This window comes from Marmota marmota, unplaced genomic scaffold (assembly GCF_001458135.2).
Source record: "Marmota marmota marmota unplaced genomic scaffold, marMar, whole genome shotgun sequence".
Taxonomy (NCBI): Eukaryota; Metazoa; Chordata; class Mammalia; order Rodentia; family Sciuridae; genus Marmota; species Marmota marmota.
In genome coordinates, this window is record NW_026000240.1 from 700,722 (window position 1) to 714,794 (window position 14,073).

At 44.7% G+C, this 14,073-nt stretch overlaps 1 protein-coding gene across 31 annotated transcripts in view; it reads right to left on the reverse strand.

The window, feature by feature from the left end:
- Positions 1–9,183: 9,183 nt before the first annotated feature.
- Tnk2 (tyrosine kinase non receptor 2) overlaps positions 9,184–14,073 on the reverse strand; it is a 37,308-nt gene continuing 32,418 nt past the window's right edge. For 10 of the 31 annotated variants that reach the window (XM_048794521.1, XM_048794528.1, XM_048794525.1 and 7 more), the window contains 5 exons: positions 13,880–13,924; positions 11,815–13,163; positions 11,626–11,721; positions 11,368–11,495; positions 9,184–10,015 (listed from right to left, as the gene is read on the reverse strand). In XM_048794521.1, the coding sequence (XP_048650478.1) occupies positions 10,009–10,015; positions 11,368–11,495; positions 11,626–11,721; positions 11,815–13,163; positions 13,880–13,924 (1,625 nt within the window). In that variant the 3' untranslated portion in view covers positions 9,184–10,008. Of the gene's footprint in view, positions 10,016–11,363; positions 11,496–11,625; positions 11,722–11,814; positions 13,164–13,879; positions 13,925–14,073 lie in introns of those variants that run through there. The other 21 variants (XM_048794527.1, XM_048794518.1, XM_048794533.1 and 18 more) reach the window with 10 other exon arrangements.

The following is a 14,073-nucleotide window of genomic DNA, read 5'->3' on the forward strand; positions in this document are numbered from 1 at the left end:
AGTTGTTTAATGGGTACAGAGTTTCAGTTTTTTGTAGATGGACATAATACCTTTATTTTATTTATTTATGTGGTGCTGAGGATCAAACCCAGTGCCCCATGAATGCAAAGCAAGCACTCTACCACTGAGCCACAACCCCAGCACCCAGAGTTTCTGTTTTATAAGATGAAAAGATTCTGGAGATGGATAGTGAAGATCATTGCACAATGATGTGAATGTACTTAACACTACTTACCCGAACACTTAAAAATGGTCAGAATGACAAATTTTGTTGTATATTTTATCTGAATGTAAAACAAACTGTTAAAATTGTATTGCTTATTCAGGGGCTGCAGTTGTGGCTGAGTGGTGGAGACCTTGCCTAATGTGTGAGGCATTGGGTTCAATTTCTCTGCACCGCATTAAAAATAAATAAATAGATAGAGAGATAAAATAAAGGTATTGTGTCCATCCACAAATAAAAAATTTTTTTTTAAATGTGCTTATTCAAAGGTGGTAAGTAGGATGGGTACGCAGCCATCTGCAAGGATGGCCGGGAACACAAAGCTTCCTTTTAGAGGACCAGAAGCCAGGCAGGGCCACCAAAGACCTGCCAGTTCTTTGGGATTAGAGTGAGAGCTGCCCAGGTTCAATGCTTTTCATACATCATGGTGTCGGGGAACCCTGGCAATCTCAGTAGAATGCAGATTCCAGTCCAGCAGCAGGTCCAGGGCCCAGATCTGCATTTCCTAGACTCCCAGGTGCTGCTGATGCCATTGGGCCCTTTATGTGCCAGGCCTTTGGAGAAGGTGTGAACAAGCAGAAGAGGCAGGGTCTCATGACAAGGCTGGTGAGGAAAGCACTGGAGGGATTTCCACATTCCCCTCAGAATTTGGTGCAGTCTACCTCACAAGGTCTCCTCACAGAGGAGATTCTGTCTACCTTGTGCCAAGGGCTTCAAGGGGGAAGCCATGTGTCCCTGGACAGTGCATGTTTTAATTTTGTGTTGTGGAAAGGTTTGTATAAGCACATGAGCAGAGTAGTACGAGCCCCACAGCCACCACCAGCTTCAATAGTTCTCAGCTCGTGGCTAATGGAGACACTATTTGACCATCTAGACTATTCTCTTTATGGGTCACTTCATAAATATTTTAAAATATATCTCAGGCTGGGGATATGGTTCAGTTGGTAGAGTGTTTGCCTTGCATGCACAAGGCCCTGGGTTCGATCTCCAGCAACACACACACACACACACACACACACACACACACAAATTAAAATATATCTCTAGAATGCAAGTCCTCTCTTTAGAAACATGTTTTACTTTGATAAAAGAATCAAATTTTTTGGCAAGCTTCTTAGCAATATTTTTTTTATATAAAGTGAGAGGGAGAGAGAGATAGAGAATTTTAATATTTATTTATTTTTTAGTTTTCGGCGGACACAACATCTTTGTTTGTATGTGGTGCTGAGGATGGAACCCGGGCCGCATGCATGCCAGGCGAGTGCGCTACCGCTTGAGCCACATCCCCAGCCCATGCAATATTTGTTAAAATAATGTTATAAATAAAAATGTTAACAAAATAATGTGTATGGATAAACAAGAGTTTATCCATAGAATAAAAACCATACAGTATTTAAACATCCTTTGAGAATATGACTTTAAAGATATGGGAGCTATTTGTAATATAACATGAAATTTTAAAAACCAGGTTACAAATAATACATGCCAGAGGACTTTATTTTTAAATTTGGTACCTTGAATTGAACCCAGGGGTACTTAACCATTGAGCCACATCCCCAGCCCTTTCTTATTTTTTATTTTTATCCAGTTGCTTAGGGCCTCACTAAGTTGCTGAGGCTGGCCTTGGAACTTGTGATCCTCCTGCCTCAGCATTCCAAACTGCTAGGATTGCAGGTGTGTGCCACCGCAACCAGCAAAGGACCTTATTTTTATAAAACCGTAATATACACAACATATATGTACACACACAAAAGAAAAAAAAAAAAACCCTGCAAGTAAATACATAGAAATTTCAAGTGGTTGTGGTTATTTAAATTTTTTCATTGAGTTTTTATGAATGTTTCAATTTGACAATAAACATTATAACAATTGTAGAAACATTAAAAATATATATAGTTGGAAGCCAAGGTACCCAAATGGAGCTGTGTCAGGCCAGGACTTCCCTGGAAAGTGATTGCATATTCTCCCTTAACCCTCAGCATCCTATCATGTAGCCCTGAGGCCGCTGTCTTCTTTCCCAGGTTTAAGTGTGGCCTCTTTCAGAGCATCTCGATCCAGTCCCTTTTCCTGGTATTAGATCATAGCTGGTCCATGGTTTGGCTCCATGTTGGGCAAACCTGCCCCTCTCCTCCAAGCTTCCTTGGGCTGCATCCACCCCACATTTTTTTTTTTTTTTTTTTTTTGTAATAGAGATTGAACCCAGGGGTGCTTTTTTACCACTGAGCCACATCCCAACCTTTATTTTAAGAAAAGATTACCAAGTTGCTGAGGCTGGCCTCAAATGTGATCCTCCAGCCTTAGCATTGCAAGTTGCTGGGATTATAGGCATGCACCACCACACCTGGGCTGCATCCCTTTAAGAACCCATGACCCTGGGCAAGCAGCACTTGAACTTAATTGATTTACTGCGCAATGATTTTGCATAATCTTATCCCTCCTTCCACTCTGATATTTAGAGTGGGAATTTCAATGTCAGGTTTTACCAATAGGTGGCACTGCCTGACACAAAAGTGCTCTTACCCAGGGCTGCTTCTCAAGATTGATTTCAGGGATCACTTGAGTAACATTAACTGCTGGAGGAGAATGCTGACACCACATCACTGCATAAGAGCATGGAGGGCAAAGTTACCATCTAATATTATTACTACATCACCACATAAGAATAGCCATTTCAATACCAAAAATGGAGGAAGGCAAAAAAATCTTAGTAAAGATGGTCATTAAAATGAAATACACTTAGTTTAAAGAAAAACTCAGTAGCAGGGCTCTTACTCTTAATGTTTCACCTCAAACTAATGAAAACCTGACCCTAGACCATCAGTGGCCCTGGACTGGCCTTTAAGAACTGCTGCTCTCACCAAGGCTTCCAGAACTTGGAGGTCTTGTTTATAGTTGTATAATAACTTGCTTGAAACTAACACCTTTTTGTTCCCGGAGTACTGTGAGACATGTGCCACATATTTCCTCCACTTGCAGCTGGAGCAGTGGGCCACTTATAAGTAGATCCATCTTGCTTAAAGACTCAGATGTGATCACATCTCCCTCTGCTTATTCTCCTCTGCTGTCTCCCTTCATCTAAAAAGTCAAAAGAACTCAGCACTTGGGAAAACCAGATATCCATATGTAGAATGAAACTAGATCCCTCTCTCTCATCCTGCACAAAAGTCAACTAAAAATGGATCAAAGACCCAGAAATACAACCAGAAACTTTGCAACTGATAGAAGAAAACAGGACCAACACTCTAACCTATAAGCAACAACTTCCTCAATAGGACTTCTAAAGCTCAGGAAAAAATATCAAGAAAAGTGGGATGCACAGCAAGGGAAACAATTTAGAATGTAAAGAGAGAATCTACAGAATGGGGGAAAATCTTTGCTAGCTAGCTTTCTGGCAGAGAATTAATATCTAGAATATATAAAGAATTCAAAAAACTTAATTCCAAAAAACAAATAACCCAGTCAAAAAATGGGCAAGTAAACTAAACAGACACTTCTCAAGAGAAAAAATACAAATGGCCAACAACTTATGAAAAAATGTTCTACATCTGAGATTTTACCTCACTTATTATATGGCAGCTATTAATAAAAAAACAATAAATGCTGGACACAGGAAAAAAAGGAACACTTTTGTATCGCTGGTGAGAATGTAAATTAGTACAACCACTACGGAATCAGTATGGAAATTCCTCAAAAGACTAGGCACAGAACTATCATATGACCCAGCTATACCAATCCTTGGTATTTATCCTAAAGAAGTCAGTATACACACGTTTACAGCAGCACAACTCACAATAGCAAAGTATGGAACCAGCCTAGGTGTCCATCAATGAATGAATGGATAAAGAAAATGTGGTATATATAAGCAATGGAGTTCTATTCAGCCATAAAAAAAAAAGGAAATTTTGTCATTTTCTGGTAAATGGATGGAACTAGAGAACATCATGCTAAGTGAAATAAGCCAAACTCAGAAAATCAAGGGATGTGTTTTCTCTCATATGTGGAAGCTATAGAGAAAAATCAGGGGGAAAATGGAAGGAGGGATCTCATAAAAATAGAAGACCAGTAGAATAGAGGAAAGGGACTGGGGAAGGAAGAGGGGAGAGAAAGGGGAGGTACTGGGAAATGATACTGACCAACTTATACTGTTACATTGTGTGCATGTATAGATATGTAACAAAAATTCCCACTGTTATGTATAATCATAATGCAAAAATTAAAAAAAAAAAATACCTCAGCCATTTCACACCAGCATCTTCCTGATTCAAGCCTGCCTCACTCACCAGGATCTCAAGAGCTGCCTCCAACCCACCCCAAAACAAGAGAACAGTAGGCTCTGGGACAAGCCAGTTCATGACTCCAACCTTTCCAGCAGCCCATTGCAATGTTGTCACCCCCTCAACTTCTTAGCATCTTACCCATCAAGTCAGCACAAGGTTACCTTCTGGGGAGTAACTCCTCAGGAACAGAGTGATTGTACAGCACCCATCATCTTGCTATAATGATATCACGGTTCCCAAAAGACTGTCAATTCCTCCCCAGGGGTACAGACTGTCTATTTGGCTTGTGCCCCATCATCAGGGTTCGACACAAAGTGCCCAATAAATCCTGAGATGATTCCCCATGTTGGCAAAGCAGAGTCAGCTTTTTCAACATGCTCCCTTAAGATCTCAGTAAATCCCGGAGATGCTTGCAAGAGCAGCAGGCAGATTATAAAACAACCAGCAGGAAACCCTAGGGTTTAGGAAACTATGTATGACATAATCTCCTGATCCTGAAAAACCTCCAGATGCTGTGGAATCCCTACCCTTGAAAAAACAAAACAAAAAAAACTCCTTTGAATGTTTTTTGTTTGTTTGATTGTAGTACTAAGATCAAACCCAGGACCTCGTACATGCCAGGCAATAGCTCTGCCTCTGAGATACAGCCCCAGCTCTTTTATTTTGAGATAGTTTTGCTAAGGTGCCAGGCTGGCCTCAAATTTGTAGTCTTCCTACCTTAGCCTCTAACAGATTCTTAAACCCTCTTACAGTGTACAAAGGCTGCCATCATTTACAAAAAAACTGATGTTTAAGTGCAGTTAACAATGTTCCTGAACTAAGACAACTGTGTAGCAAAAGAATAAACCATTTAAGAATTTTTAAGGGAAAATGGGAAAAGTAGAACACAATTCTATGCACATGTGGTAGGTGTATGATACAAATAAGTTGCTAATTGGCAAAAACAGACAGGAATATGAAAAATAAAATTTATAATGGTTACAGTTTAGTGGGCACATTATTATGGCCCATGCACTGGGCAAAAAGTCTACCTTTGTGACCTCCTTTAGTCCCCACAACCATCCTTTGAAGCAGGAATTGCTCTCCCTCAGTTTACAGGCCCTGAAAGGGTAACTGTTTTTTGTTTGTTGGTTGGTTGGTTTTTTAATTTGAGACAGGGTCTTGCAAAGTTGCCCAGGCTAGCCTTGAATTCCCAGTCCAGCCTCAGTCTCCCAGATGGCTGGGATTACAGGTGTGTAATCCACCAGTGTCTGGCTGGTTGAATATCTTTTATGTGATGAAACACAGCTGAAAATAGATGCCAGGTCTAACAGCAATACTCAAAGCTTACTGGCCACAACCCATCCTGAATGGCTTCCACTTTGATTTTAATAAACTGAAGCTCCCATCTTACTTTCTATGATTACCTCTTTTCTTAAAGTCCATGTAATACATTAAGCTCAAAGAACTAATGTCCTCAATGTAGCAATTCCCCCAAACACAAGAACTGATTAATAATCTCATTTTCTAAAAATGGGTCGTGGAGAGGATGGGGAGGGGAAAAAATGGGTCACGGATATTAACAGACAACTCACAAGAGAGAAAATACAAATGGCTCAACTTAAAGTGTGTTCACTCATAAAAGAAATGCAAATCAAAACTCTAAACACACCATTTTCTGCCAGTCAATCTGACAAAGATCAGAAAGTTCCCTAACATGTGAACAGCTCTCACACACTGCTGGTATGGCAACTGGCACTACATTCTCTACTGAGGACAATTTAGCAACATCCATCGTCAATGCACATGCTCTTTGACCCAGGAATTTCACCGCCGATAACTCCTCCTTCTGATTGACTTGCCAATGAAAGATAGCCCACATATGTGACTTATGTAGCAATAGCTGTAACTACAAAGAAATGAGAACAACCAAAATATCTCTTCATTAAGAAGAGCATGATTGGAGCTGAGGTTGTGGCTCAGTGGAAGAGCGCTCACCTAGCAAATGAGAGGCAATGGGTTCGATCCTCAGCACCACATAAAAATAAATAAATAAATAAATAAAAATAAAGGTTTAAAAAAGAAGAGCATGATTATGGAACATTGAAGAAGACACAAGAAGTTGGAAAAATCTCCCATGTACATGAATAGGCAGAAATAATATTGTTAAAACGGCCATGCTACCAAAATATACAATGCAATCCTCATCAAAATACTGATGACATTCTTCACAAAACTAGAAAAAACAGCCTAAAATTCATTTGGAAGGATGAGAGACACAGAAAGCCAAAGCAATTCTAAGCCAAAAAAGCAATGCTGGAGGTATCATAATACCTGACTTCAAATTATACTAAAAGAGCTACAGTAACTAAAACTGCATGATACTGGCATAAAAACAGAAACACAAAATAGAAGTCACAGAGACAAACCCACATAGTCAAACCCACACCATTTCTGCCAATCAGTAACTTATTTATGTCACACAAATCTACAATCGTCTGATCCTTGACAAAAGTGCCAAAAACATACATTGGAGAAAAGACTGCCTTTTTAACAAATGATGCTAGGAAAACTGGTTATCCATACTTAGAAGGATGAGACTATCTTATCTCTCACCCTGCACAAAAATCAACTCAAAATGGATCAACAATCTAAGAATTAGGCCAGAAATTGCAACTCCTAGAAGAAAATATAAGGTATACACTCCAGCATACAAGCATAGGCAATGACTTTCTCAATAGGACCCCTAAAGCTCAGGAAATAATGCCAGGAGCTAATAAATAATATAAAGTCAAATTAAAAAGTTTTTGTAAAGCAAAGGAAACCATTAGGAATGTGAAGAGAGAACCAACAGAATGAAGAAAATCTTCATTAGCTACTCTTCTGACAGAGGATTAATATAAAGAACTCGAGAAACTTAACACTAAAAAAAAAAAGAATAACCTAATTAATAAATGGAAATCAGAACTATCCTGAGATTTCATCACTTCAATCAGAATGGCAGTCATCAAGAATACAAAAACAGGGCTGGAGTTGTGGCTTAGTGGTAGAGCTCTTGCTTAACACGTGTGAGGCACTGGGTTCGATCCTCAGTACCACATAAAAATAAATAAAGGCATGTGTCCATCTACAACTAAAAAAAAAAAAGAATGCAAAGGCCAGGCGCGGTGGTGCATGCCTGTACTCCTAGCAGCTGGAGAGGCTATGGCAGGAGGATCACGAGTTCAAAGCCAGCCTCAGCAACTTGGCAAGGCCCTAAGCAACTCAGCAACACCCCGTCTCTAAAATAAAATATAAAAAGGGCTGGAGATGTGGCTCAGTGGTTAAGCACCCCTGGGTTCAATCCCTGATGCAAAAACAACAACAACAACAACAACAAAAAAAAAACACAATAGTAAATGCAGGAGAGGATGTGGAGAAAAAAGAATACTTTGACACTACTAATGAGACCTTAAAGTAGTACAACCACTATAGAATCAGCATGGAGGTTCCTCAAAGACGAGGCATGGAACCACCATATGACCCCCTAGCTATATCTCTTCTCAGTATCATCCTGAAAAATTGAAGTCTTCATACTATAGCAATACATGCAGACCTATGTTTGTAGCAGCACAATTCACAATAGCCAAATTATGGAACCAGTCTAGGTGTTCACCAACACATGAATGGATAATGAAAATACGGTATATATACAAAAGGGAGTTTTATTCAGCCATAAAGAAATCTGAAATTATGTCATTTGCAGGAAATGGATGGACTTGAAAATATTAAATAAGTCAAACTTGGAAGGTCAAAGGTAGTTTGTTATCTCTCACATATAGAAGCTAGAGAGGGAAAAGAAAAGAAAGGTGGTGATGAGGATCTCATGAAACAAAAAGAGATCAGTAGAGAAAATGGACAGCAGGGGGAGGTCAAGGGGAAATACTGGGGAATGATATTGGACAAAGTATATTGTGTGCATGTATGAATATGTAACAATAAATCCCACCACTGTGCAACAATTTTTAAAAATTGAAAAAAAAAGAGCATGGTTAAAAAGATATGGTAACCCAGATAACCATATGGGGAAGCTCTTTGAATATTGCTATGAAGCTCTTCAAACTACTGTAAGTTTAAAAGAAACAAAGAATACACAAGAAATGGTTGATAAAGGCAGGCTCTGGGGAGGGAAGTGGGCATCTGGAGTGGGACGCTTCACTGTACATTCTTTAATACCTTCTCAATTTTGAACCATGTGAATACTTTATTAAGCCTTCCTTGTTACCAAGTCTTTTGGCATAGCTCCAGTTAACTTGGTGGCTGTCCCCTCACCTGCAGCATATCCTGCATTAAAGTAATCCAGGGAGTATAAACACAGGCTGGGGATGGGGCTGTAGCTCAGTGGCAGAACGCTTACCTAGCATGTGTGAGGCACTAGGTTCAATCCTTAGGACTGCATTAAAAAAAAATAAAGGCATGCTGTTCATCTACAATTACCAAAACAAAAAATTTAAAACGCAAAAACAAACCAAAAAAAGCACAGGCTGTCTTCTGGGACAGCCCTGCTAAGGGTTAGGCTTGAGGTTTCCCTGGCCTGCATTTCCTCCCTCTGCCTACAGGTGGTGCTACAAGGCCTGAGCCCTGAACAGATGATAATGACTTGGGGAGCCTTGGGGCTTTCAAGCTGCTGACAAAGAAGCATAAAAACAGGCAAGCACAAGTAAATAACATAAAATAGAAACTAACTTTATTTCTCTGGAAGAAGCAGTATCGATAGCTGGGGCAGCAACTTTGGCCACAGAGGCTGGTGGGAAAATATGGATGGCACGGGGCGGGGCGTGGAATAGGATCAAACAGGAAGCACTGGTATTCCCCCAGGGCAGATGCTCCATTGGTCTCCTTACAACCCTGGGGCCTACGGCCCTGGTCCCTGCCAGAAGATGGTCTGGCACCCCTTCTCTGCTTCCTAAACAACCATGAGCTATATCCAGGCACAAGATTCTAAGACCAAACAAGCCTCATAACATGTCCACAGTGAGGCCACAAGTCACATTCTGTCTGGCACCCCCAACTGACTGCCAGGGGCTCTCTGGAAAAGGGCCCAGCCCTTAGAGTTTTCCAGGTGCTGACCCCCTTTCTGTAGGGTCAATATATCCTCCCTACCCAGGACATGCCTGGTTTCCTCTCAGTCTTGTTCCCCTGGGCAGGGCCTGAGGACACACCCCTGCCACAGGCCCTGTCAAAATCTGGAGCTAGAGGCAAGTCACACATAGGGCCTGCTGAGGCAGCCCCCAGCTTGTTACAGGGCTCCTTCCCACCTCTTAGCTGGGACACTGAGGTCTAAACCAAAGTGTGCAGGGTCAGTGCTTGGTTGGGGAGATGGGCAAGGCAGGATTCTCAGCCTCCTGCTGCCTTGGCTTTACTCTGTCCACTGGGAGCAGCAGATAGCAGCAGTTCCTCCAGGTCTGGGTGGGAGTGTCTCCCTACCCTAGTCACATGGATAGGCTCAAGTGATTCCTTCAGAGCAGAATCTCAATCTCCAGACACCTCTCAGCGCCTAAAGAATGGGAAAGAATCAAAAAATCCCTCCATCAACATGGGTTAGATAAACAGATGACGGAAACTCCAGTGTGGTTGAGCACTAGAGAGCCACAGGAAGAAACTGCCTCTAGGCACCAGGCAAATGAGTTGAAAACTGATTGTTCTAGGCAATAATTTTGGAACTTATAATCCTGGAATGTTTTTTCTTTAATAAACTATGAATAAATTAAGAGAATAGCATTATTGTGTATTGGTGTATCCAAGGACAACAGAGACAATAAATCCCAAATTTATCTGAATGCAGATTAGGAAGAATAATCCTGAGATGATATCTAACACTTAGTGATTCTCCTGCATATTCAGTATGACAGATCTACTTCTTGTACCTTTCTAATTGCTTCTGATTAAAAACTACAGATGAGGAAATCAAGGACTCAGAAAGGTGCACAAGCTCACACCATCAGTGAGCAGCAAAGCCTGGTTCACCTGGACTGTCCACCTCCTAAGCCCAGCAAGTTGAACCCCATATCCCACCAGTGCTCGTTTCCTGAAATGATGCCTATGCTTCATTTATTTGCCTGTTCAAAAATATTTTGGACTTAAGTTTCATACACATATTTATATATCATTATATTATTTATATGCTATATATTTTGTTATATACAAATATAAGGTTTTGACAGGAAAGAAGGCGACTTTGTTGTTGTTGTTTTGGTTGGATATTCCTTTAAAAAGGCATTAGCATTTGACTGAAATTCAGCAAAGCACGATGGCTTACACTTGTAATCCCAGCAACTGTCTGGGGAAGCAGGAGGATCAGAAGTTCAAAGCCAGCCTCAGCAACTTAGCAAGGGCTTAAGCAACTTAGTGAATCCCTGGTCTCAAAATTAAAAAAAAAAAGAAAAAAAAGAGCTAAGGATGTACCTTAGTGGTAAAAGCACCCCTGGGTTCAATCCCCAATACCTATCCCCCCCCAAAAGGCATTAACATTTGAAATGTTAAAACACAAACATGAAAAAAGAGGCGAGAAACATTTGTTCAAATCATTGGATAAAGTCCTGCTCCCTGGAGCACACAGCTCCCTGAGGAGCTAGGGAAGTTAGTCTTCATCCAGAGGCTGCAAATTCCTCTTGTACTCATCATCTCCAGTGGAAACCAAGTGGCTCAAGGTCCAAATTCATTTAGAAGGAATCACTTTCATCCCAAACTGCCTGTTTCCTGGGCTGTATGCCTACACTCCCAGCTGGGGAGCCCTATCTCCACCTGGCTGTGCGTGGCCTTTCAGGTGTTGCATTTTTTCTTCCTGTGGCATGCTCTAGGGACCCCTCCTGGGACAAGGAGATAGAGCAGAGTGTGGGGCTCACTCACTTGTGGTGGGCAGGGCCACAGGAGCCCAGAAGGTGACAGCCAGCTTGCTCTAGGTTCCAGTCGAACATCTCTAGCACTTTGTGGCACTCCACCCGTGGCCGCAGACCCAGCCCAAAGAGCTGCTCCACCTGAGGGGCAGAGGGTGATACCATGAGACCGGCTGGGGCAGGAGTCAAAGCCAGGAGGTGGGGGCTAGGAGCAGTAAAACCACTCTTCAGGGTCCCTGCATGCCAGAGAGCAGGCAGGAGGTGGTAGTACCTTCAGATACTGGGCAGCCCTCTGCACGCTCCAGCTGTGGCTCTGCAGGGCCGCCTGGCACTCCTCTGTGGTCACCCCATGCACCATGGCCTGCAGCTGGGCACATCCACCCATCAGCACCACTCAGGCCCATTTCTCTGGATCCCTTGGGCCCCTACCCCCTCACCTCAAAGCCAGCCTGGCACTCACCATCTGGATCTTGTCTGCTGGCCGGCCAGCCTCTGGCCCATCCCCAGGGCAGCCCCTCTGTGGCAGCCGAGCAGTGGCCCTCAGGGATGGTGGCCGGGTACCTAGGTTGCTGTTGTTGGTGGAGAAGTTGGCCTTGGGGTCTGGGGCAGCCTGGGGCATTGGTCGAACAGTGGCAGTGGGGGCAGCAGGGGCTGGGGTGCTGGGTGGGGGCAGCAGCAGGGGCACAGGCAGAGGGGCCGGCTCTTCAGGGCTCTGGGCCTCACGCAGGTAACGCTGGTAGCGCTCCAAGTAGGGCGGGCGCTCAGGCAACAGGTAATAGTGGGTGTTGCTGACCTTCTTGCCATCCCGGACAATGGGCAAGATGCAGGGACCTGTGCGTGGGCCAGGAGCCTGGATCACCTGGGGTGTAGCATACTTGGGGTCTGAAGCGAAGCTCTGGGTAGTGGGCATGGTCTTCCCAGGTGAGCTTGAGAGCCGGGGTGGCAGGGGGGAACTGCCAGGTGGTACCAGGGGGCTGGGGGTCCTAGAGCCTTGAGGGGACAGAGGTTCCCGGGGAGGTATGCGGGGAGGAGAGGCAGGTCCAGGCCACCGACCTATCTCCTCCTCACCTGAGGGGGCTGGAGACAGCTCAACACGTGGGCGTGTGGGCCGAGGGGGGATGGGTACCCGGGGAGGCACCTGGGGTTTATCATCAGCCCCTGGGCTGGGTGAGGGGGCCAGTGAGCCAGTTGGAACTTGCAGCTGCCGCATACACTCCTGCTGCAGTGCCTGGAAGATCTCCGAGGTCTGGGCCAAGCTGGGAGGCTTGCCCCCACCTTGGGGTGGGAGGAACAGGTTGTCCTCCAGGGCAGCAGGGAGCCGCGCTTGCTCTGGCACAAAGCCGTAATTGGTCTCTCCCTGCCTGGGCCCAGTAGGAAGCCCTGCACCCACCAGGGTGCTGTTGATGGAGCAGACCTCAAAGTCATCTTCGTCTTGGGCCACATCATCGTAGGTAGGGGGAGGAGGAAGCGGGCGTGCATCCCAATCCACCACAGGCGTGGGATGCAGGGGTCGTGGTAGTGCCCGTGTAGGGCTCTGTGGAGGGGTCTTGTCCAGCAAGGAGCAGGCATCCATGGCCAGCTGTGCCAGAGAGGGTGCACAGGGCCGAGAGGCTGGAATCACAGGTTCCTCACCAAAGTCAATGAGCGTGACCTCGCCCCCACTGCTGCGGCCTGCCTTGGTGCCTGGCACCCGGGCTGAGGGCTTTGACAGCCACAGCCCTCGGGGCAGACCAGGCTTCCGCAGGCCCAGCCTCTTGAAGTCACCAGACAGTAGGTCTTGGTCCTCACTCACAGGATCATAGGTTGGTTCTGTGATGGAAAGGGAGACCCCAACAGGGAGGCAGTGTTAGATAGGGATGGGAGACAAGGGAAGGCAGGATGTAAGAAAGCCAAGTATCCCTCACCAACTTTCCACCACCAATTCTCAAAAGGATGCCTCTTAGCTGCAAAATTCTCAGTGCACACCTGACCCCACTCAACAGGAGACTGGAGCTTGCTATCTGTCAGCCCTCTACGAGGGCTGGTAAGCCCCCTGCCTCCACCTAAATTAGAGCAGGCCATATCCCATTTGTGTCTTGTCTCTGATGTTCCCCCATCAACACAAGGCCTCCACTACCCTTGCTTCTGGGCCCTGTTAGTAAACCCGTATCCCCATCTCCATTACAGCACACCATTAGTGCAGGCATGGGCAACAGGAGCTATCTTTTGGGAAGACAGAGCTTTTGAACCACCACCACAAACAACCTCTGCAGGCCTGAAAGGGAGTGAGGCAGGACTAAGCCATGGAAGAGCAAGGTAAATGTGGGTGCCAGACCACACACCTGCTGTGAAACCTAGATTTTGGGGGTGTGGAGCAGGGAGGCAGGCATGCTGGACCAGGTCAGCAAAAGCTCACAGCACACACCTGCTTTCCCCTCCCACCCAAGCCAGCCACCAGGGATCTGTACCTTCCAGGAAGAGAGGAGAAGTGAGAGAAGAAAGGGGGCGAGGGCAGGGACCAAGGCATCCTGAGCAGCCCCACTTACTCTGAGTGAAGATGGCAGGCTGAGGTGGGCGAGGTGGAGGCTCCCCTGCAAGACAGGCCATGCGGACAGGAGAGGAGAATGACCAAGCAAGACAGAAGACAAGAGAGTGAGACAAAGCCGGAAAGTTTGGAGAGAGAGAGAGAGAGAGAGAGAGAGAGAGACAGAGAGACAGAGAGAGAGAGGGAGGGAGAGAA